This window comes from Manis javanica, chromosome 6 (assembly GCF_040802235.1).
Source record: "Manis javanica isolate MJ-LG chromosome 6, MJ_LKY, whole genome shotgun sequence".
In the NCBI taxonomy this organism is placed as follows: domain Eukaryota; kingdom Metazoa; phylum Chordata; class Mammalia; order Pholidota; family Manidae; genus Manis; species Manis javanica.
In genome coordinates this window covers 140,595,859-140,618,831 of record NC_133161.1, presented here as the reverse complement: position 1 = coordinate 140,618,831, position 22,973 = coordinate 140,595,859, and the positions used below count along the sequence as shown (strand labels likewise).

Here is a 22,973-nt window from a genome sequence, read left to right as displayed (position 1 = left end):
GAAAATGTGTAAGAAAGTATGAATTTTTTCTCCCTTTTGAGTACAACTCAAGTTGAAATACCAATAGTCTCGATCCAGCATTTCACCTCAGGGTATGTACCTAGAAGAATTGGAAGCATGTTCACACAGAAATCTGTACATAAATTTTCAGAGCAGTATTATCAATAAGAGCCAGATGTAGAAACATCCCATTTCTCCATAAGTCTAGTGAATGGCTAAACAAAATGTCATGTATCTATACAGCAGAATATTACTTGATCATAAAAAGGAATTAAGTACTACTGTTAGATGCTATGACATGGAAATTGAAGAAGCCAGACACAAAAGGCTACATAGTATATGATTTTACATACACGAACTGACTGGAAAAGACAAATCTGTAAGGACTGACAAGTGGATTAGTGGATTCCTGCAGCTGTGAATGGGAACAGGCAATGACTACAAATGGGAATGAAGGGTCTTTCTGAAGTGATGGAAAAGTTCTAAAACTGGATTGTGGTATTGGTCACAAAACTGTAAATTTACTAAAAAACACTAAGTTATATCTCAATAAACATGTTCTTAAAAATACCAATAGTCTAAGTGTCACCAAGTTATTATGCCAGCCATAGTACTTACGGTTTTCAATAGTTCTTATTGAACAAAAAAATAAAAGTAGTGTTAATTCTTCATATTTAAAGAGATTTACATTGCTAAAACTGCTTTGCACACTTAGTGTCACATTTAAATTTATAAAAATATAATCTGAGCAGTAGTCTCTTAATTTTATAGATAAATAAATTTGGTACGCATCAGACAATTTAAGTAACTTGTATGTTCTCATACATCAGTCATTCAATGGTCAGGATTTGAACCCAAATCTTTCTTATGATTAAAAATCTTACTCTCTGGCTCTCATGCAACAATCACGAACCCTCTAATTGGTTTGGAGAAGAATCAACCATTGAGAGTTGAGTTGATGTCCACAAATGAAAACTTTTTAGGTAGCACTATCTCTTTGCTTTTCAGAGATACTAAGTCGAATGTTCTCCAAGGATCTGGTAGCTCTTCCAGAATGGTCCTGGGTAAAAGTTTCTCATCCAGTGTCCAAGAACCAATTGATTATGTCCCATTCTTAAAAAAAAAAATACTAGTTTCCTCAAACTAATTACTGAGAAAACACTATTAACTTAGGGACTCAAAAAAGACCTCAGGGAATCTGGTCCCCAGAGGATGCCGTCTTATTTAAGCCTCTGACACATACTCTGGAGGGAGGCTTTAGAGCCTGTAGGAAGGAGCAGGGAATAGTGGGCTCTACTTTGGGAGCTGGTTTATACAGATGTTGCCTAGTTCAAGGGCAGAAACATAGAAACACCACAAGTCTAAGGACTCAAGACTAAGGCAGGCTACAGAATCCTTTCTTAATGAGTTGAGCCAGAAAAACCTCCACAGTGATACCAGAAGAACAGAAGAGAATAAGCCTGCATTTGATCTTGGACCAGGACACTATTCACATGAAGGTTGTAAGCCTACACTTCATTATATACTTTGTTTTCTTTTTCCCTTTCCCTCTTCTCATCAGTCTCTCTCCTCTCTGCTCTCCCTGCTGCATCTCTTCCATACTGTTTTACTTTTTTTCACCAATTGCTCTATGTGGTCTAATTACAAGTTTTCACTATATTTTATAGAAAATAAACAAAAATTTGTTTACCTTAGTGTTAACTTGCTCAATCGTAGGTGTCACGTATCATTTTTCTAGTTTAGTTTGTTGAGTAGTTATCCTTCCCCATTTCGATAGTTGTGAACCTTTTTAAGAACATAAGAATACTATTAGAACTTTCCCCAGAAGAATGTGTGTGTCCATAGAATGATGAAAGTTATGTCAAGGAATGAGGTAGAACTGATTCAGAATTACTACAGCATAGCTTGGGTCCAATTTCTGATCCTGCATCTGTGATATGGGGCAAGTTTCCTCTCTCTTGACCTTCATCTCCTCCTACAATAGTTGAAGCACAAACTGAGATCATTTTTGGTTCCTTCCAGATTTAATCATCTAAGAGTTATTCTCTACTAGCTCCAATACATAAGGCTATTTCTCTAGCCCTCTTTTATCTAATAATGTTAAAGACATGTGTATAGTTAAGGAGTTGTGCCGTAGGACTACCCACAGGAACGTTATGGTTTGGGCTCCTGGACTGTTCCGTATCCCCTGGCGTGATTGTTCTCATGGATATGGGTGCTTGCTGAAGCAAAGACATTTAAAGGCACACTTACAGTGTTCTTGTCCCTCAAGAATGATTCCCATGACTAGCTCTTGACTCTAAAATGGAATCGGGACTGACATTCTAAGAAACTGAATTGTGTCTCAAAATTGACCAACTATAATCTTGTAATACACACTTAGCCCAAGACCTCAGAAAATCTCTGTTTAGCTCCAGAAACACTATGGGGAATAATAATAATATCTACTACAGATGGTACTTAAGAGGACTAAATCTATTCATGTGCACAGAGAGCCAAGAATAATGTCTTTCTAGTTCAGACTGAGTCTGAATAAGTATTAGTTACTTTTATATGTTTATTTAAATCTACTAATTTTAACAGTGCATGAGTGCATTCTAGGGATTGGTAAAGAAGAGGAGTGAAGGAGAGACTCCTAACTTCCCAGACTTGGCAAACCTTCTCAGGTCTTGTGTTCTGTCTTCAGAACGTTTATTTCTTCATAAACTCAAGGTGTAATCTTCCATCTTTTCAAGATACATGTCTAGCTTTGAGCTCTTTTGCATTTGAGAGTCATGCATTGAACTGCTTTCTGGCATTACCAACAGTTGGTCCGTTGGCTTTTCAAAGTCAACAGATACAAAAGCAGTCCTATTATTTACGCTGAAAAGACTAAATTTTCATTCCATATTTGACAAACTCCGTATCTCATTTAATAACACTACCATCCCCTAGTCTTTTTATTATTTACTAAGACACTATTTCTACTTGACAAGTGGATGTGAATATATCATTTAGTCCTCCATTGCCTGGTGGGTTGCTTTAGAAACTTATATATGTTTCTAGCTTTGGACTGTTCACCCAGTAAGACCCTATAGATTGCTAGCAAAATAATTTATCTCAAATATGAAGCTTGTAATTTTGCACCACTGATCATAAACCAAAAATTTATTCCTCCATATAGGATCTTTTACAGTGCAGACCCCAAGATTTGTCTCAAAAGTGCAATAGGAAACATTAATCATTTTATAACTTATACATATACCTTTAATGCTATAATTAGTACACTGTGTCATATTTATTTAATCATTTGCATTAATTCTTTGTTCTTTTACTTTTGTCCCTCAGACTGAATTATTTGCAGTGACATGTCTTCTAGTTTACTGATACTTTTTTCTGTTTGATATAATCTGTTATGACCTCATTTCAGTAAATTTCTCAGCTCTATTATAGTGTTCTTCAGCTTTATGGTATCTGTTTGGTACTTTTTCCATATTTTCTCTCTCTCTTAAAATTCCCATTTTATTCGTGTGTGTGCTCTTGGCCTCAGTAAGTAACTCCATGAGAGTTTCTTTGAATTTTTCATCAGGTAAATCATTTATCTCTATTCTCTTAGGTTCAGTTTCTCCAGAATTATCTTCTTTGTTTCAAACATCTCTGATTGATTCTTCATTTTCCTTGACTCACTGTATTGGTATCTGCATATAAGAGAAAGCAGTCACCTCTCTTAGTTTTCACAGACTGCCTGTAGAGGAGAAGACCAAAAATAATGACCTTAATCAGAGCTTCTGGAGGCCTCTCAAGTCTTCTTGACAGTTCCACTGGCTTTCTTTGGTCTTTGGAGCCCCTCAGTATCCAGGGTATGCCAGCTCATGTGCGTGCACTGAGGCAAGTGAGCCTGAAAGCCAGTTCCTTTGTGGCAGTTCCCCAGAAAAGGTGGGTTGTTGAAAGCTCTTTCCAACTATTTCTCTTCACTGAGAGAGGCTGTAACTTGAGGCATTTTGTCCCATTTTTGAAAGAGGAGAGGAGTTTATGGCATCTGATGCCCAAATATCTGTGGTCCAGTTTAGTTCTTTTGCATGTAGCTGCCCAGTTTTCCCAACACATTCACTGGAGAGACCATGTTTTCCCCATTGTATATCCTTGTATATCCATTGTATATTAGTTGGCCACATAGGTGTGAGCTTCTTTCTGGGCTCTCTGTTCCATTCCATTGGTTTACAGGTTTGTTCCTGTGTGGGTACCATACCATTTTGATTTTGGTAGCTTTGTAGTATAGTTTGAAATTAGGAGCATCACACCTCCAGCGTTGCTCTTCTTTATCAAGATTGCTGGATTATTTATTTATTTATTTATTTTTGTGATTCCATGCAAATTTAGGATTATTGGCTCTACTTCAGTGAAAAATACCATTGGTATCTTGAAAGGGATTGCACTGAATCTGTAGATTGCTTTGGGCAGTATGGTCAAGAAGAGACCCCCCTCCTAACTTCCAGCTACTCCAATTACGAAAGTATCCTTATAGTTTATTTACGAAAAAGTTCAGTTTACAATCACTGCATTCTCAGTGTTTTCTGAATAATCATGAAGTACTTGAGGGCCTCGGCAAGACTGAGTAAGGAATGCAATGGTAACATTCCTTATCGTATAACTGGTTGGAGGGTTTAACAATAACAGGCAAAATGGATGGAGTGAATACAAGAATTATTAGGGAGGAACTCAACATAACTTGGTAAGGATGCTTATGAAGAAATCCAAATGTAAAATCAAACATCTCTCTCTCTAAAAATATCTTATTATACTGTATCCACATTCTTCTTGTGACGATGGGTGATGATAAAATGTTTATGTAAAGAGAAGAAGTGTGGTGAATGAAGTGGGGTCTATGAATTGTTGTTAGGCTACTATTCAACTTCTGACAATACATCAGGTGGATCTTCTACTTGTGGACTCTGGCTGATCAAGAATAACTGAAATTGCAGAAAGAAAAATAGAAGATAAGAGGGGGCTGCTGTGCCTATCTTGCAGGATTCAATTAAGGCTTAACTAAAACATGGCTATGAAAATTCTATGTAAACTATAAGTGTGTCTAATCTTTTCCCTTTTTTCTATTCTCTTTTCATTGTCCTCTCACGGACTTTTCCCTTCTTTCCAGTTCTCATTACTTCTATTCCCTTTGTAATTTGATTTTTTCTATTAGATAATAGAAAAATAATATCTGTGCATAAACTAGTCAAGTTGCCTGAACTCAGTCTTCACCTGAGACTGCACCTCCTTCTGGGGTGCACGCTGCTCCTGCAGTCTGAGCGACAATAAACACTGTGCTTTTGCTGTTACAGTGCATGATTTTCTTGTTTTTTTGTCAATATATTGGTAGCAAGCAGTGGAATTTCATGCCTTGATTAATTAACTTGCTCTCATTTTTCCTCCTTTCCAGGATACAATCTAACTTCCATGGCGATAAAAAACCAGACTTTGGTTACAGAGTTCATCCTGTTGGGCATCCCCCACACAGAGGGATGGGAAACTATGCTCTTTTCTGTGTTCTTGATCTTCTACCTCTGCACTCTGCTAGGAAACCTGCTCATCCTTGTCGCTGTGGTGTCTGATTCTCACCTCCACACTCCTATGTATTTCTTTCTTTGTAACCTCTCTGTGCTGGACATCAGTTTCTCTTCTGTGAGCACCCCAAAGATGTTGGCTAACCTGCTGGTGAGGAACCAAGTCATCTCCATGGGTGGTTGCATGTGTCAGGTCTTTTTCTACCACTTCCTAGGCAGCACTGAGTGCCTGCTCTACACGGTGATGGCATATGACCGATTTGCTGCCATCTGCCACCCACTGCGATACACCGTCATCATGAACCACCGGGTGTGTGCCCTGCTGGCTGCTGGTACCTGGTTTACCAGCTCTTTTCATGCCACGATTCTAACTACGCTGACTTTCCAACTGCCATACTGTGGGTCTAACAAAGTAGACTATTTCTTTTGTGACATCTTCCCTGTGGTCAAACTGGCCTGTGGGAATACCGTCATCATTGAGACAGTGAGCTTCACCAACATCGGCCTTGTGCCCATGACATGTTTCCTGCTCATCCTTGTTTCCTACGTCCGTATTGTCCTTGCAGTCATAAAGATGCAGTCTGCGGAAGGGAGGCGCAAGGCAGCCTCTACCTGTGCCTCCCACCTTTCAGTGGTCACGCTGTTCTTTGGGCCCTGTGCCCTCATCTATACCCAGCCCTCTTTAAGTGAGGTGCTGGTAACTCCAGTACAAATCTTTGGCAATGTTGTCACCCCCATGTTGAACCCCACCATCTACACTCTGAGAAACAAAGATGTCAAGGGAGCCTTGAAGAACCTGGCCAGGGGACAGATTTTTTCAGAAGGTTTCTAGTTCTCTTGGGGGTAAAACTGATGTTTTTCTTCCTGTTTGTGCATTAAATTAATTTTTAAAAACATACCTATCACAGTTATAAGGGTCTTCTTTTCCTAAATGCAGTTGAAAAAGAATTCCTATTATTCCAAACCTGTGACATCTTCTCCTTCTAATAAAAGACCAGGCATCAGCAAACATTCTTCAATAAAGGAAAAGACAGTAAATCTTTTAGGCTTTGAACCATACAATCTCTGAGGCAAATGCTAAACTCTGTTATGGCAGTATGAAAACAGCCACAGAAAAATACAGAAGTAAATGGGTGAGGCTTGGTGCAAACAACTTAATTTACATGAAAGCAGGCAGTAGTCGGGATATCCCCCATAGTTTGGTAAACCCTGTCATAGAGTTTAGCTGAATTCAAAAACACTTTTTTTAAGGCTATGTTGATAATGGTTTAAGAGAGGATTCTGATGTAGGCTAGTTTCACACCAGTGCACACATTGAATTATTGATCAAAGGTGCGCACTGACCGGCTGTATGTTATGGACACAGTGAGCACAACGTTAAGGATAAGTCTGCAGCCAAAGCACACCAGTGACAACTGCTCATTGCATGAGGTCTGCTGGAGTCCAGCTCCAGCTGATGGGTGGGATGCCCGAAGGTGCAGGATGGGGTCTGCGAAACGGTGAGGGAAAATAAGCAGTCAGACACTGAGTCAAGCTGGAATCATCTCCTAGTCACAGCTCCTAGGGAGTGTGCCAGTAGTGTTTTATTTATATGATTATTTCTAGACATTCACTCTTTGATCAATAATGTTACAATGTTTATTTATCCTTTGATCAGTGATGATACGATCTTTTTTCCTTCCTGTTTCTTTCTTTTATTTTTAAATTTTATTTTGGTATCATTAATCTACAATTATATGAAGGACATTATGTGTACTAGGCTCCCCCCTTCACCAAGTTCCCCCCACATCCCTGTTCACAGTCACTGTCCATCAACATAGTAAGATGCTGTAAAATCACTGCTTGTCTTCCCTGTGTTGCACAGCCCTCCCCGTGCCCCCCACACACTATACATGCTAATCATAATGCCCCCTTTCTTTTTTTCCCACCCTTATCCCTCCCTTCCCACCTGTCCTCCCCAGTCCCTTTCCCTTTGGTAACTGTTAGTCCATTCTTGGGTTCTGTGCTTCTGCTGCTGTTTTGTTCCTTCAGTTTTCTTTTGTTCTTATATTCCCCATATGAGTGAAATCATTTGGTATTTGTCTTTCTCTGCCTGGCTTATTTCACTGAGCATAATACCCTCTAGCTCCATTCATGTTGTTGCGAATGGTAGGATTTGTTTTTTTCTTATGGCTGAGTAATATTCCATTGTGTATATATACTACATCCTCTTTATCCATTCATCTACTGATGGACACTTAGGTTGCTTCCAATTCTTGGCTATTGTAAACAGTGCAGCAATAAACATAGGGGTGCATCTGTCTTTTTCAAACTGGAGTGCTGCATTCTTGGGGTAAATTCCTAGAAGTGGAATTCCTGGGTCAAACGGTATTTCTATTTTGAGCATTTTGAGGAACCTCCATACTGCTTTCCACAATGGCTGAACTAATTTACATTCCCACCAGCAGTGTAGGAGGGTTCCCCTTTCTCCACAACCTTGCCAACATTTGTTGTTGTTTGTCTTTTAGATGGTAGCCATCCTTACTGGTATGAGATGATATCTCACTGTGGTTTTAATTTGCATTTCTCTGATGACAAGCAATGTGGAGCATCTTTTCATGTGTCTGTTGGCCAACTGAATTTCTTCTTTAGAGAACTGCCTATTCAGCTCCTCTGCCCATTTTTTAATTGGGTTATTTGCTTTTTGTTTGTTGAGGTGTGTGAGCTCTTTATATATTTTGGATGTCAACCCTTTATCGGATCTGTCATTTACGAATATATTCTCCCATACTGTAGGATACCTTTTTGTTCTATTGATGGTGTCCTTTGCTGGACAGAAGCTTTTCAGCTTGATATAGTCCCACTTGTTCATTTTTGCATTTGTTTCCCTTGCCCAGGGAGATATGTTCAAGAAGAGGTCACTCACGTTTATGTCTAAGAGATTATTGCCTATGTTTTTTTCTAAGAGTTTTATGGTTTCATGACTTACATTCAAGTCTTTGATCCATTTTGAATTTACTTTTGTGTATGGGGTTAGACAGTGATCCAGTTTCATTCTCTTACATGTAGCTGTCCAGTTTTGCCAGCACCATCTGTTGAAGAGACTGTCATTTTGCCATTGTATGTCCATGGCCCCTTTATCGAATATTAGTTGACCATATATGTTTGGGTTAATGTTTGGAGTCTCTATTCTGTTCCATTGGTCTATGGGTCTGTTCTTCTGCCAGTACCAAATTGTCTTGATTACTGTGGCTTTGTAGTAGAGATTGAAGTTGGAGAGTGAGATCCCCCCCACCCCCCACTTTATTCTTCCTTCTCAGGATTGCATTGGCTATTCGGGGTCTTTGGTGTTTCAATATGAATTTTTGAACTATTTGTTCCAGTTCATTGAATAATGTTGTTGGTAGTTTGATAGGGATTGCATTGAATCTGTATATTGCTTTGGGTAGGATGGCCATTTTGACGATATTAATTCTTCCTAGCCACGAGCATGGGATGAGTTTCCATTTGTTAGTGACCTCTTTAATTTCTCTTAAGATTGTCTTATAGTTTTCCGGGTATAGGTCTTTCACTTCCTTGGTTAGGGTTATTCCTCGGTATTTTATTCTTTTTAATGCTATTGTGAATGGAATTGTTTTCCTGATTTCTCTTTCTATTAGTTTATTGTTAGTGTATAGGAAAGCCACAGATTTCTGTGTGTTAATTTTGTATCCTGCAACATTGCTGAATTCTGATATCAGCTCTAGTAGTTTTGGAGTGGAGTCTTTAGGGTTTTTTATGTACAATATCATGTCATCTGCAAATAGTGACAGTTTAACTTTTTCTTTACCAATCTGGATTCCTTGTATTTCTTTGTTTTGTCTAATTGCCGTGGCTAGGACTTCCAGTACTATGCTGAATAACAGTCGGGAGTGTGGGCATCCCTGTCTTGTTCCCGATCTCAGAGGAAAAGCTTTCAGCTTCTCGCTGTTCAGTATGATGTTGGCTGAGGGTTTATCATATATGGCCTTTATTATGTTGAGGTATCTGCCCTCTATACCCATTTTGTTGAGAGTTTTTATCATGAATGCATGTTGAATTTTATCGAATGCTTTTTCAACATCTATGGAGATGATCATGTGGTTTTTTTCTTTCTTTTTGTTGATGTGGTGGATGATGTTGATGGATTTTCGAATGTTGTAATATCCTTGCATCCCTGGGATGAATCCCACTTGGTCATGGTGTATGATCTTTTTGATGTATTTTTGAATTAGGTTTGCTAATATTTTGTTGAGTATTTTTGCATCTACGTTCATTAGGGATATTGGTCTGTAGTTTTCTTTTTTGGTGGGGTCTTTGCCTGGTTTTGGTATTAGGGTGATGTTGGCTTCATAGAATGAGTTTGGGAGTACTCCCTCCTCTTCTATTTTTTGGAAAACTTTAAGGAGAATGGGTATTATGTCTTCTCTGTATGTCTGATAAAATTCTGAGGTAAATCCTTCTGGCCCGGAGGTTTTGTTCTTTGGTAGTTTTTTGATTACCACTTCAATTTCATTGCTGGTAATTGGTCTGTTTAGATTTTCTGTTTCTTTCTGGGTCAGTCTTGGAAGGTTGTATTTTTCTAGGAAGTTGTCCATTTCTCCTAGTTTTCTCAGCTTATTAGCATATAGGTTTTCATAGTACTCTCTAATAATTCTTTGTATTTCTGTGGGGTCCATTGTGATTTTTCCTTTCTTGTTTCTGACTTTCTGTTTCTTTCTTATTCTGGGTGACCACCCTCATTTACAGACAGCTGGTCTTTCTATTTCCTTATACATGCAATTCTTAATATAATTATTTTTAAACACTGTCTCATTTTTATGCAAATCATGTTCACCAGAACACATGATGCGTGCAATGGGGAAAGAACAGGTGCAAGAGTTCAATCAAAGTTCACTTACTATAATAATTCACATTACAATTTCATCTTCTAAAGGCCTTATAACTACACTTAATTTTTCTACACCGTTTATTCCATATTTCTATCCACACTTTATGTGCTTGGCGTGTCCAAAGACACCAAGGTTTCTTCCCTCTTTTAATTCTTTCCCATAATGAAACAAAACTAAATCAAACCATCTTATAATCAATCCAATAGCACAAATTCATATCTTCATCATATACTCCTTCATAGGGTGCTGTGGGAAACAAAGTACACTTCTCTATATTGCTCATGAATTTTCTTCCTCTAGGGAAATACCAAAATCTTCCTCCTATAAAATAAGCGGGGCCATGTGGTCCTGCTACAGTGGGAACAGCTCTATTTATATTACCTAGGCCTTCATTAGCCTCTTGCATCAGGGGGCTTTTCCAAGGGCCTGGATCCTTGATTTCCTTATGCTGAATTTTCTTTAAGAATTCCTCATTACTCACATTAGTGCTATTACAAAAAAGGGGGCATAATTCTTGAGGCTTTTTTGTAATTATTAACCTTTTACTTTTGTTCTTTCTGCATCTCATTTTCTCTCTATGTTCCATTATGTTTCTCGGAATTATTATTCTGCAAACCTGCTGGGAAATCAGTGTCCCCATCGGTTCTGGTTAACTTATCAAAGAAAGATTGAGCCCAGGGTATGAATACAGGTAAGAAAAAACCCAGGACTATTATAGCTATCAAAAACTATGAAGGCAGGTAATAGAGGGAGCCAGCTGCCAGGACCCCTGCTTTGTGGGGGCCCTCCTCGGGCCCGGACTTTGTCAAACAGCCTGAGTAGCATGGCTCCCACCAGAGGTCCATCTGGAAAAGATTCATGCCAATAACCAGAAATGTACCGATTCCTCTGGTTCTTGTAGCAGAGATGCCTTTGTAGCCAATGTTCTTGGGTATGAAGGTCAGTGGTCATTATTCTTGTTCCATGAAAACAATTTCCACTCACCTCAAAAGTTTCTGAGCTTCCCCGTCAGTATTGATCTCTCCATTGGCTTTCCACCCATAAAGCACCCAGGGAACATGGGTAGGCACCTTGGAATATTCTTTTGACAACACTATCAAACTCAACCACAAGATATGATTATTTAATCAGTTTAGCAGTGTACTAGACAGGAATCTCCTCCTGATGCCTTTAGTCTGACTGCTCAGTACTAAAGGATACTATGGGGAGTGTGTGTGTGTGTGTGTGTGTGTGTGTGTGTGTGTGTGTGTGAGTTATTGTGGCTCATTCAGTTTTGGGAACAGGCCTCTGAGAATGCTGAGAGGGCAAAATATTAGTGCCATTAAGTCATGGAGTTTTTGACTCCCCTATGCTTCACAGATACGCAAACTCTGACAGCTAGTGGTGATAGTTCTCCGTGCACCCTACACATTTCAGTCCTACTCCATCTCTTCTGGCAGCCGTCTAGTCCTTATTAACTAACTGGGCTAACAGGCTATTAGGGTAAGCTTGGCTACTAGAGTTGGTCCTGGTCTGACAAGATGGATAGATGAGAGATAGAGGTATAGTTATAGACATATATCAATATATAGCCTTCTTTCTAGGTGCATTGGGCTAACTTGTCTCCTGTTTACCCATAAAATCACACCCAAGAAAATGCCATGATTTCAAGGGACCAGAACATTCAAAGGGCTACAATATTAGAGTTCCTCTTTCACCATTCTGTATTCTCTGGAAGAATGTAAGATACACATTCATTCCAAAGGACAAGAGCCAGAAGTTATAGAACACTCTGGCATAATCACACGACTACTGATTTTGACCTTTTCTGGAGAAGTAGTCAATAATTATGGCTGTCATGGTCTTAGGTAGATGATTGTGTAACTGTTACCCTTAAATCAGTATTACTTTTCTTTATTGATGCTTAAGCATATTCCTTTATAATTTTGTAATTATGCAATAGACAATTGGAAAAGGTTGACATGTGTCCTTGTTATCTGGTCTATGGAATTGAAAGAAAAGAACCAAAGTATAACTGAAGAAAATGGTTCTCGTGTTGCCAAAGAGGACAGAGAGGAAAAAGGAGCACCTAGCAATGATCAGGCTTTTACCTCCCATATTCTCCTCAGCCCACCACAGCATTTTATCACTAGAGTCCTCTTTCTCAGCTACTCTCATCTGCAAAGGAAGCACTGTTTTCTTATATCTCTTCCAGATCATTCTCTCTTGGAGGAGCTACTAGTGGAGAAATTTAAACAATGCCATTCTGTTTTTTCCAATGCAAATGAATTCGTTTGCAGAGTCGTGTATTCCCCCCTTCATACTCTCCTTATCTCACCTCCCCAGCTGGAAGAGGTGGCATAGAAGGAACGAATCCTGAGCATGAAGAGCAAAATGACAGTAACAAAGAAAAGAAGAAAAGACTGAGGAAAGGAGAAATCACTCATCAGTAGACACGTGTTGAGACTTCTATGTCCCAGGCACAATCTAAGTGCCACTGTACCTGAAATATTGCCTCCAAGTCTAAAATCACACTTTCAGGGGCACTTTGACAAACCAGCATGGGGACGTGTTAAGAATCCAGAGACACAGGGTACATGAGGAATGAGTTTTGGAAATTAGACTTTTGAGATAAAGATAAGGCAGAAAAGACAGATGGTCGCAAATTCACAAAGGGGTGCTGAATGAAATAGGGATTCAGTTAATTTGGTAGATTACAAAGAGCAAAGCAGAGCGCATTTGCTGGAAGACCCAAGAAGGCTTTAACTGAAGATCATCGGCAATGGGATGGTATGGTTGTAAAGAGTGTCCTTCCTGCTCCCGGAAACGTTAGGGTGGATTCTGAGTGTTGCAGAAGATATTCTGAGTTACTCAGTGACATTTTCAAATTGGGAATTTGAAAACTCCCAGAAATTCTCAAAAATGATCCCAATAAGGATAGCAATGGTGCACTTGTTTCAATATGATTCTTAAACACAAAAACATTCATGAAAAAATTTAACATGCTTTCTTTAAATAAAACCTTTAAAAACCTCCATGTGTGGTTTCAGCGGACAAGTTCAGCTATTTAGGGACATGGGAATATATCTTCATGTTTCAGTCACTGATTTGTTGGTCATATGCTAAATAACATGACTGGTTATTTTAACTGAACTTTGAAACTGTCTTCTTCATTACTTAAATGTAATTATACACGTATTGAACTAATTGTTAAAATAAGAAACACGGGGAAAATGATGTTGAGATCCAATTTAATAACAAGAATAAATGGACTGACATTAATAGTACATGTCTGGGCCATATTGAACTTAAGAAATTGTTTTCATCAAAGATATTCATGAAATATCAAATTCTGATATTTCAGAACAATGTTAAAGTATATAATATCAATTATATCCAAGTTTTTATTTATTTTGCTAAATATGCATGCCATGTACATGGTTATAAAAATTGAGGAATGTTTACAAAGGTAAGCCTAAATCTTTCACTTTTTAGCGTTATTTAAAAATAATTTGAAAGCAAATTTAAAGCAAAGTAGTGCTAACATTACAAAGCAGTTGGTTTTGAAAACTTATAGGATATAGGATATAGGAAATAGAATATAATCCGGAAGTTCTCTGTGTGCACTTCTGTCATCCTAAGCCTTCCCGATGTTATTAGCAAGCTGACTTTTGTTAATGGCAAGCCTAAATAACCTATGTGGAAAAAGACCAATTTTATGAATTATCAAAGTTTATGTAAGAGAAGATAGGCAATCTGGATATCTATTAAAGAAAGTGAATTTGTGAAAAACAACAAACACACAAACGAATCAAACTTCCATGAAAGGTAACTCCAAGCCCAACTGTGGGGAGAAAAATCGCTAATGTTCACATAGTTTTATTTTCTTCACCTGTAAAACAGGACTCACAATTCATATCAAGCCTTCACTGAAAATAGTAATACGAAGAATGTGTTTTTATATACGGTGAAGTTCTGCTCGCATGGAGGAAATAATTGTAATTGAACGGCCCATCACAAGGCACAGCCTTTGGGAGAAGTAGAAGTCACGCCGAGCCTGGGTGTGGCGTACACACTGTTCATGTAGTGGCCGGAATGTCTTTTCTTCCTTCCTCTCCCAGACAGAACTATTTCCGAAAACAATAACCCAGGAGTCAAGGGTGGCAGAGGTCAACCCGTGGCCTGAAGCTGACACGAAATGCAAACTCTTGCCTACTCTTGCTGGGCCCAGCTAGAATAGAGAATGAAATAGTCTTTTCATACAAAAAGGAAGTGAGTCCATCCATCAGCAAGAGTGAATCTGATACCACTGTGGATACGTAGGCTGATGTTGCTTCTAAATGACGTGTCTATGTGGAGCTGGCTTTAAATTAGCTCTCAAGAATAGAAAAGGAGTCAAAATAAAGACACTGTTGCTGTACAATGATAGGCACTGAGAACAATTTAGGTTCAGTTTAAATGCTCCTTCCTGAACTGAATTCATACCCTGAGAGAATTAGAGCCTATGGAGATTATGATTAATACAACATCAGACTTATTTTTGCTCAATGATTAACTTTTTAAGCTTCCTCTAACAGACAACTCAACTTTATAATTAATCTCAGAGCTCCTCAGGTCCTGAGAGAATGAACAGACTCCTGCAGTGAGTGGCAGAAGAATTGTGGGTCTTGGGTACATTTTCAGTCCAAGGAAATAACAAAGCTGAGACTGGATGTGGCAAAGTCTACAGAGCAGGAATAATGGCAAGTTCCTTATTTAAAATGCTTAGAACCACATAGGCAACAAGAGGCTGCCAGTCAGTCCACTGAAAACTAAATCATCCGTTATAACCTTGTCAAGCTTTCCAAGAAAGACATTTATATGCTCTGTTCATCACCTCGTCCTTACATGTGTAATTCAACCCCTTGTTCTGCAGATTCCAATTTTCTTAATGCTTGAAAAAAAATGGAAATAACCTTGGAAGAAATATAGTTCATTTTTGAATGTCCATAGCAATATACAATAAAGAATATAATAAATAAAGAACACTGAACCAGACTGAGGCCCTGGTTTTTTCCTTCTTCTTGGACTCATTTGGCAAAGTTATGGACAATATGGTGATTGGCTATGGTATGCTTCTGCCCAGGCTGGGTCACCAGGCTTTGGAAGGTTCTTGGTGGGCTACACACTTCCTACTGCAAACATCTTTCTTTCCTTATTGATCTACTGTTCATGAAGAATCGAGCTTTTGATGCCACACATGTGAGACTTTTAAACCCACCTAGGAGTTAACAGAAATCATGGATGAACTTCACTCTCTGGGTATCAACTTACATCTTTTAAGAAATACCCGGGAGGCACCACGTTGTCATTTCACATCTGTAAGAACCACTCTGACTCACCTTCACCGATCATTATCTTTATAGTTCCTGACAGCAAAAGCCAATTAGAAGAATGCCACAAAAATAATACAGACTCCAAAATAAATCATAGGTTTCTGTATACACGTAGTTACAAATCTTGACATTAAGGGACCTCAATAAATAATCTACGTCAGAACTTTAGTAACACATTTAAGAAAAAAAAGCTGCGGGCTAAGTGAATCATCTTAATTTTAAAAAATTCTCTGGTAATTCCAGTTTCCCCGTTATATCAACATTTAGTTCTCATGCTTGCTTGGTCTCTGCAGAAGGTTTTTTTTGTTCTTTTCCATCTGGAGTGTCTTGTGATTTTGTTGAAAGCCAAGCATATCATATCTTTAAATAGGTCTTGATGTAAATGGGCCTTTAAGTGTGGAGATTTGTATTAGTCTGACTGGAAATGACGCTGTGTGATGTGTGTTGTAGTTCTAGGAATCAGAGACTTCATATTTCTCTATTGTCCTTGTTTTTGTCTGCTCTCTTGGCTTTGGGTCTTCTCTTTGCACTGCTCCTCAGAGATAATCTGTGTCATGACCCGTTCCCTCTGTAGCCCACTTTTAGCGTGCTGCAGGGCTGTTGGAGTGGTGGGTGCCCCATGAGGGAGAGTCCCCTAATCTCCTGAATGAGGCTCATTGTGGCCTGTCTCTCAGGGATGTGACCTTCCAAAGGATGTGACCTCCACCAGGGGTCACAGTTTACGCACTCCTCCCTTACCGAGCTGCATCATTCCCAGTCTATTCCTGAAGACCTCTCCCTTTGGCCTATTTTTATTTCCCTTTGATGAGACAGGAAGACCAGAAATAGGGCAGAATTCCTTCCTCCCATGGGGGAAAGTTTCTCAGTGTGTCTCTGTCCAATTCCTTCCCTCTGGAGGCTAGGTGTCTTGGGAGAGAAGAGATTGAGTGGGTACCAAGGATACCAAGGTGGTTACTCTGTATCCCCTGCCAGGGCCAACAGGGCATGTTTCATATCATCACCATGGAGGCCTGGTAGACTCCTAAAAGGGAAAGCCTGTAAGTGTGGGTACCCTGACGACTAAGGACCCCAGGGATTTCTCACAGCGTTGCCAGTCTGCAGTCAGCCCCCAGCAGTTCATTGAAATATGTATTTGAATATTCGTTCCAGCGATAGACCTGTCTTCCTTAGCAGTTACCACTTTTATTATATTACATGTGGTGGATTTTTCATCAATTTCTCCCTCTTCCACTGACCCAGCAAAATCCAATAGAATTTTTGGAAGTGATGGAAATGTTCTCTGCCGCCTTCTCTGATATTATAGTCATTAGCTACAGGTGGCTATTGGTTATTGAAATGGGCCAGTGTAACAAAGAAAGTGAAGAGCCACACAGGCATAGTGGTTATCATACTTGGAAGCATAGCATAACCCTGGACAGTAATTCTTTTATATTTAATTTGTTCATCATAAAGCTTTTTGTGTAACAGGAAGATAAGTATTTTTGAATGAATGCTTGAATCATTTTACCAATATTGGGTCATAACAGATCAGTTTTTTCTACATAAGGTAAGCACTTCTCAGTTTGCCAGGGGTGGTCTTTGTTTATAGCTGTTGTTGATACTTAATTATTTATAACGTCTTTATGGAACCTTCTGGGCTACATTTGCTTTATCCATAAAGTGAGAATAATTCTAGTGCATATAAATATATTAAGTATAAAGCAGGAGACTACTTTAAAATGATTTGACATTAAGTAAGTACTGTTTGTTTACTATATGTGCATTAATTTCTATTGTAAACATGTTTTAAAACATCCAGGTTGCATTTCTGAGTTTATGTCCTGACATATACTATGGCATATTGCATGTTGATTAAGTGAATAAATAAATGATTGATGCTTTAAAGTATATGAAATATACCAAATATAATAATTTTATGAACAAACTGAACTGCAACCTACCATCTTGGTAAGCTTGGGTAAATTACTTAACTTTCAAGCCTCAGCTCTTTTGTTTTTTAAATATTAAATATTGAATATTAGGCTGAATCTTGTGAAATTGCTACCTGATCCAACCTAACAGTATCCGCATTGAGCTGTTGTAACAATCAAATAACTCAGCAAATGTAACAAGATTAGAATGACATGTGCCACATAGTGTTTAATAAACCCAGATATTGTCATTATAAACAATGATTTATGCACATAAAAATCAACTGTGTGGAAAGGTATAAAGAGCAACTAGCAATTATATATAATTAATGATTTCCCCAAACCTTAAATAAGTAGAAAATAATTGAAATCATGGCTTCAAATATTTCGGAAATTATATTCAGATAAGAAACTGTTGTCATAAAGACTTTCTAGGAAAAAAATGCCTGCAAGGCTTTCATTTCTAGCCCTTAACCTAATAATTGGTACTGTTTCAACACAGAGAATATCATACACAAGGGAGCTAATGAGAGTATCAACAAAGGGTTAAAAAGGTAAATTTTAATTGCATCTCTGCCCAAATAGCTCATCCCTGGTGAAAGAAAATCTCAGAGGCAATTCCATCTATTTTTGGTGATAACTCTCATATGTTGATACCCTAGGTAAAAACATGTCAGTTTGGCAAGTGGCTCTGGTAGTATTACGAAGAAGCCACAATGGGAATCATGCTTTTTGATAAAGAGTAACTTTGTAAACAACTCAGGAATTAATATCTGCATTTAGTTTCATAAGTGAAAGGCCAGGAATTTCTATTTTGATCTGCCTACGCTACTATCATACTCAAGAGCTGTTTCCCTTAGGGCTGCTCGGTCTAAAGCATACATGTCATCCAGACAAAGTTTTCAAGTAGAGGGTGAGTATGTGACTTCCATCTGTTCTACAGCTTTTTAATTGTAAAATGTCAAAAGGATTTAAAGGGGCAGACAGAGCAGTTATCTTTTTCATAATTCAACCCATACTACTTTCAGGCATGTTTAACAAGATCTTTGATGGTGAGACAGTTATTTCATTGGCTGTAGCACTTCCCTTGGAGGTAACATACAATAAATCTAATCCCAGTTCCTATTCTTAGTCATAGAGATAGTTGGGATAAATTATTTTGATCCAAATCTTCAGTTTCTTTGGATGATTATAATTTGGAAATTGCTACCATAAAATACAGTCCCCAGAACTAAGAACAACTCACCAGATGCAGTTTATCTTATGTGACTATCCCTTCTCTCATTTGGATATTATGTTCCTTCTAATGAACTTTCAGGCATTCTTAGGTATTTTTTCCTCTTAGTTCAGATCTTTGGAGCATAAAGAGCTGTGTGCCGATCTTCTTAATGTTGAGTGTTATCCAGACCTGGCTTAATTCTACTCATTCTTCCAGATTCAGGTTTGTTTTGGCAACCTTCACTGACCTCTCTTCTGGGTTAGCACCACATTCACTCTGTCCCCATAGGTCATGTGCAGTCATATATGCATGACATTGCCCGTCTCCCTACCCACACCTTCCAGATTGTCATTCTGAAGAGCATCTATGTTATTCATTTCCATTCTGAGTGCTCATAAACAACTTCATGCTTATAACAGTTAACATCCTTTTTTAAATCAGTCCACACTCAGAGCCTAAATCTCCTTGAATTATTATTATCATACAAATGTTTGTTACTCTTTTCTTTGCTAACATTATCCATGAATTTCATAATAATTTCTTCCATGGAATTATCCAAGTTATTGACAGAATGCTCTTCAAGATAAGACTATATTATTTTGAATAATAACTTGAAATTTCTTACTTTACAATTAACCTTTAGATGTTCTATGAATTCATACAACTATGATGTGTTGACCTGTATTTTTACCTACTGCACATACACCTTTATCATGTTCATAGGTTATCCCAAGAAATTCAAAAAATATTTTATTAAACATCAAAATTACCCCAAACTATAACATTCTTTTACTCTATTAATCTAGTAAAACTAAAAAAACAAAAGTTTTGGATATGCCTTAATGATCTTATTCTGGCTATGAATCATAGCATTTCTTTTATAAGAGCTCAAAACATTTTATGGAAATATTAACATTATCTAAGCCTTAAGTGTTAGAAGCACACCTAATCGATCAGTTAACAACGTTTTTAATATTAACTTTGTTTTAAGTTGAATTAATTTTTACCTAAGAAGGCAACCCATCTGACTTGGTGCTATCACTGAACTCTAGATAAATGACATAAAAATCACAACTTTTCAGTGTCCTGCTGTCTAAAGATTAAGGTTCTCACTCTGAGAGAGGTCTTCACAGTCAGGAGGGAACTCTGTGCCTATAGACAAACAATGTCAACAATAAAAGAGTGGCAGAAAACCGTTACCTATTTTTTAAAAACTTCCAAAATACACTTTCCACATCATTAAGCAATAATCAACAAGTTAGTAAGCATGTGAACACGGTAAATTCCACAGATAGAGATTATTTTACTATAGAATAACCATTAATATTATTCTAGAAAAGTCTTGGAACCAGGAGACACAGTACTATACAGAAGATTAAATTTTGGCTTTGTGTTTACCTTTTTCAAGCCATGATTTGCACAGTGTGTGCATAAATACCATAGGCAGACATTTTAGGGGCAGAATGGCACCGAGTGCTTACTGACACTTTATTTGTAATTGTCAGTTTCGGAAAGACAAAGATCTTTTCTTTTCTTTATTTCATGCTGTGAACCCAGTTGTGTCCCTTTATCTATACATTATTCATCAAGCAATATGCTTTGATAAGTAACTAGCATAGGATTCATCTCTGTAGGATCTTAATTACACTCAGGTCTAATCAGAATCACTCAATAAATGTTCGTATCACTGTTATTATTTTTCTCAAGCTCTTATGGTTTTTGACTTTAGCGTGTGTTCTATGCATGTTTTGGTTTTAAAAGAATAGGATTTCCAAAAGAATATCAATATTAGCTCAAGTGCATTATTTCCACTTTTATTTCGGTGGCTTTGTCAGATTTTTCATGTGTATTACTAGGAAGCAATCAACATCTACATTGAAAAGCCACAGAGTCACCATTAACAAATCATTTAAGTCTCTGAATTTCAGTTTTTTTCAACTATAAGTGGGAATGATACATTTGTGAGATTTCTGAGGGAAAAAAGTCAGACACCATTTGTAGAAGTGCCTGGACAGTACGTGGTATGCACTGAATGAATAGCAATATCTCCAACCTTTTCATTTCTTTCCAAATATGCATACCCTTGTTTTCGGACACATCGATAATCCCCGATGGTATCTCTTGGTGTCTTTATTTTGAAGGAAGAATAGTCATCAAGGTGTGCTGTGCTCAGAATCATCAACTTTCTTCCAAGCCCATATTGCAGAGATACAGAAATTCTCTCTCTCTTGGTCTCTTGTGCCCTGAAGGAGTTCTCTTACAAGCTCCGGTTGAAAGGTGAGTACAGATGCCAAGAAAACATGCACATTGTTATTATAGTCTAAGCATCCTGCAAAATAGATATTCTGTAGGTCTGGTCTCTCAGAACATAGGTCCCAAAGGTTCGTGGACCACGAGGTCATACAAAGTACTCAGCACATGGTGAATACTCCTTACATCTTTTGGGGATGAATGGATTTGGATTTCAATGTTTCACACTTCTGAATTTTTCTTATTAGGAAACTCATGACCTTCCTGAATGTGGAGCTCAAGTTGAATGATAGACCTAGAGTGAGCCACCCAGTTACTCTCCAGAGCCACTGTTTCTGTATTTTTGAAGAGGTGCCAGTAATCATGATACTCCCTACATGGAGTCCAGCCCTGACCAGTTGTTGATACACCATTGTCAGTACTTCACATGTCTTTGGTAGTTTGAATTTTTCCTCTCATATTAATTGCTGTGAATATCTAACCACCATAAGCTTCAGCTACCTGATATCTAAATTAGGCATACCAGTATTTGCATTGCAGAAGAGTTGATAGGAATATAAACAAGTCATAAAAGTTCTTATAATACTTAAATTTAACAGAAATGTTCTTTGAATGTTCAAGGACTGGGCAGTATTGAGACCTACTCTTGTAGCATAGAAAGAAAAACGAGAGTTCTATTTGATATCTACTAGCATATCCCTGATTAGTGAGATCTTGGGGTCTTTGACAGCTAACAAAGATCAGAGACAGGCAGAGAAGTGGCACTACATCACTGAAAAGACTTAAATTCTGTTTCCCACTTCATTGTGCGGTGGGACAACACACACCTACCGCAAATTTTCTTCTTTTCTTCCCAGAGGAAAATGGCAGCGGGAAATCACTCCCTGGTGACCGAGTTCATCCTCGCTGGACTAACGCAGCAGCCAGAGCTCCAGCTGCCCCTCTTCCTCCTCTTCCTAGGAATCTACGTGGTCACGGTGGTGGGGAACCTGGGCATGATCACACTGATTGGGCTCAGTTCTCACCTGCACACCCCCATGTACTACCTCCTCAGCAGCTTGTCCTTCATTGACCTCTGCCATTCCACTGTCATTACCCCCAAAATGCTGGTGAACTTTGTGGCAGAGAAGAACATCATCTCCTACCCTGAATGCATGACTCAGCTCTATTTCTTTCTTGTTTTTGCTATCTCAGAGTGTCACATGCTGACTGCAATGGCATATGACCGCTATGTTGCCATCTGTAACCCACTGCTTTATAATGTCACCATGTCTTATCAGGTCTGCTCCTGGATGGTAGTTGGGGTGTATATCATGGGCTTGACTGGTGCCACAGCTCACACAGGCTGCATGCTAAGAGTGCTTTTCTGCAAGGCTGATATAATCAACCATTACTTCTGTGATCTTGTCCCATTACTGGAGCTCTCATGCTCCAGTACTTATATCAATAAGGTGGTAGTTTTGTGCCTTAGTGCATTTAATATCTTTACCCCAACCCTGGCTATCCTTGGCTCATATGTCTTCATCATTGCCAGCATCCTCCGCATTCGGTCCACAGAGGGCAGGTCCAAAGCCTTCAGCACCTGCAGCTCCCACATCTCAGCTGTTGCTGTTTTCTTTGGCTCTTTAGCAGTCATGTACCTGCAGCCATCATCAGTCAGCTCCGAGGACCAAGGGAAAGTGCCCTCTCTGTTTTATACCATTATTGTGCCCATGCTGAACCCCCTGATCTACAGCCTCAGGAATAAAGATGTCAAAATTGCCCTAAATAAGATCCTTGAAAAAAGAAGTTTCCTGTGTAATTTGTCTTAG

The 22,973-nt window shown here is 38.5% G+C and overlaps 2 protein-coding genes across 2 annotated transcripts; both read left to right on the top strand.

Moving 5' to 3' along the window:
- The first annotated feature begins 5,433 nt into the window (after window positions 1–5,433).
- On the top strand, window positions 5,434–21,452 carry LOC118968799 (olfactory receptor 10D3-like). The gene is made up of 3 exons (XM_073240026.1): window positions 5,434–6,335; window positions 8,355–8,376; window positions 21,411–21,452. The coding sequence occupies exons 1-3, from the start codon at window positions 5,434–5,436 to the stop codon at window positions 21,450–21,452; spliced, it is 966 nt and encodes a 321-aa protein (XP_073096127.1).
- A 573-nt stretch (window positions 21,453–22,025) lies between these two features.
- LOC108388570 (olfactory receptor 8G50-like) lies at window positions 22,026–22,973 on the top strand. The gene has a single exon (XM_037000840.2). It carries the CDS (start codon window positions 22,026–22,028, stop codon window positions 22,971–22,973), a length of 948 nt encoding a protein of 315 aa, XP_036856735.2.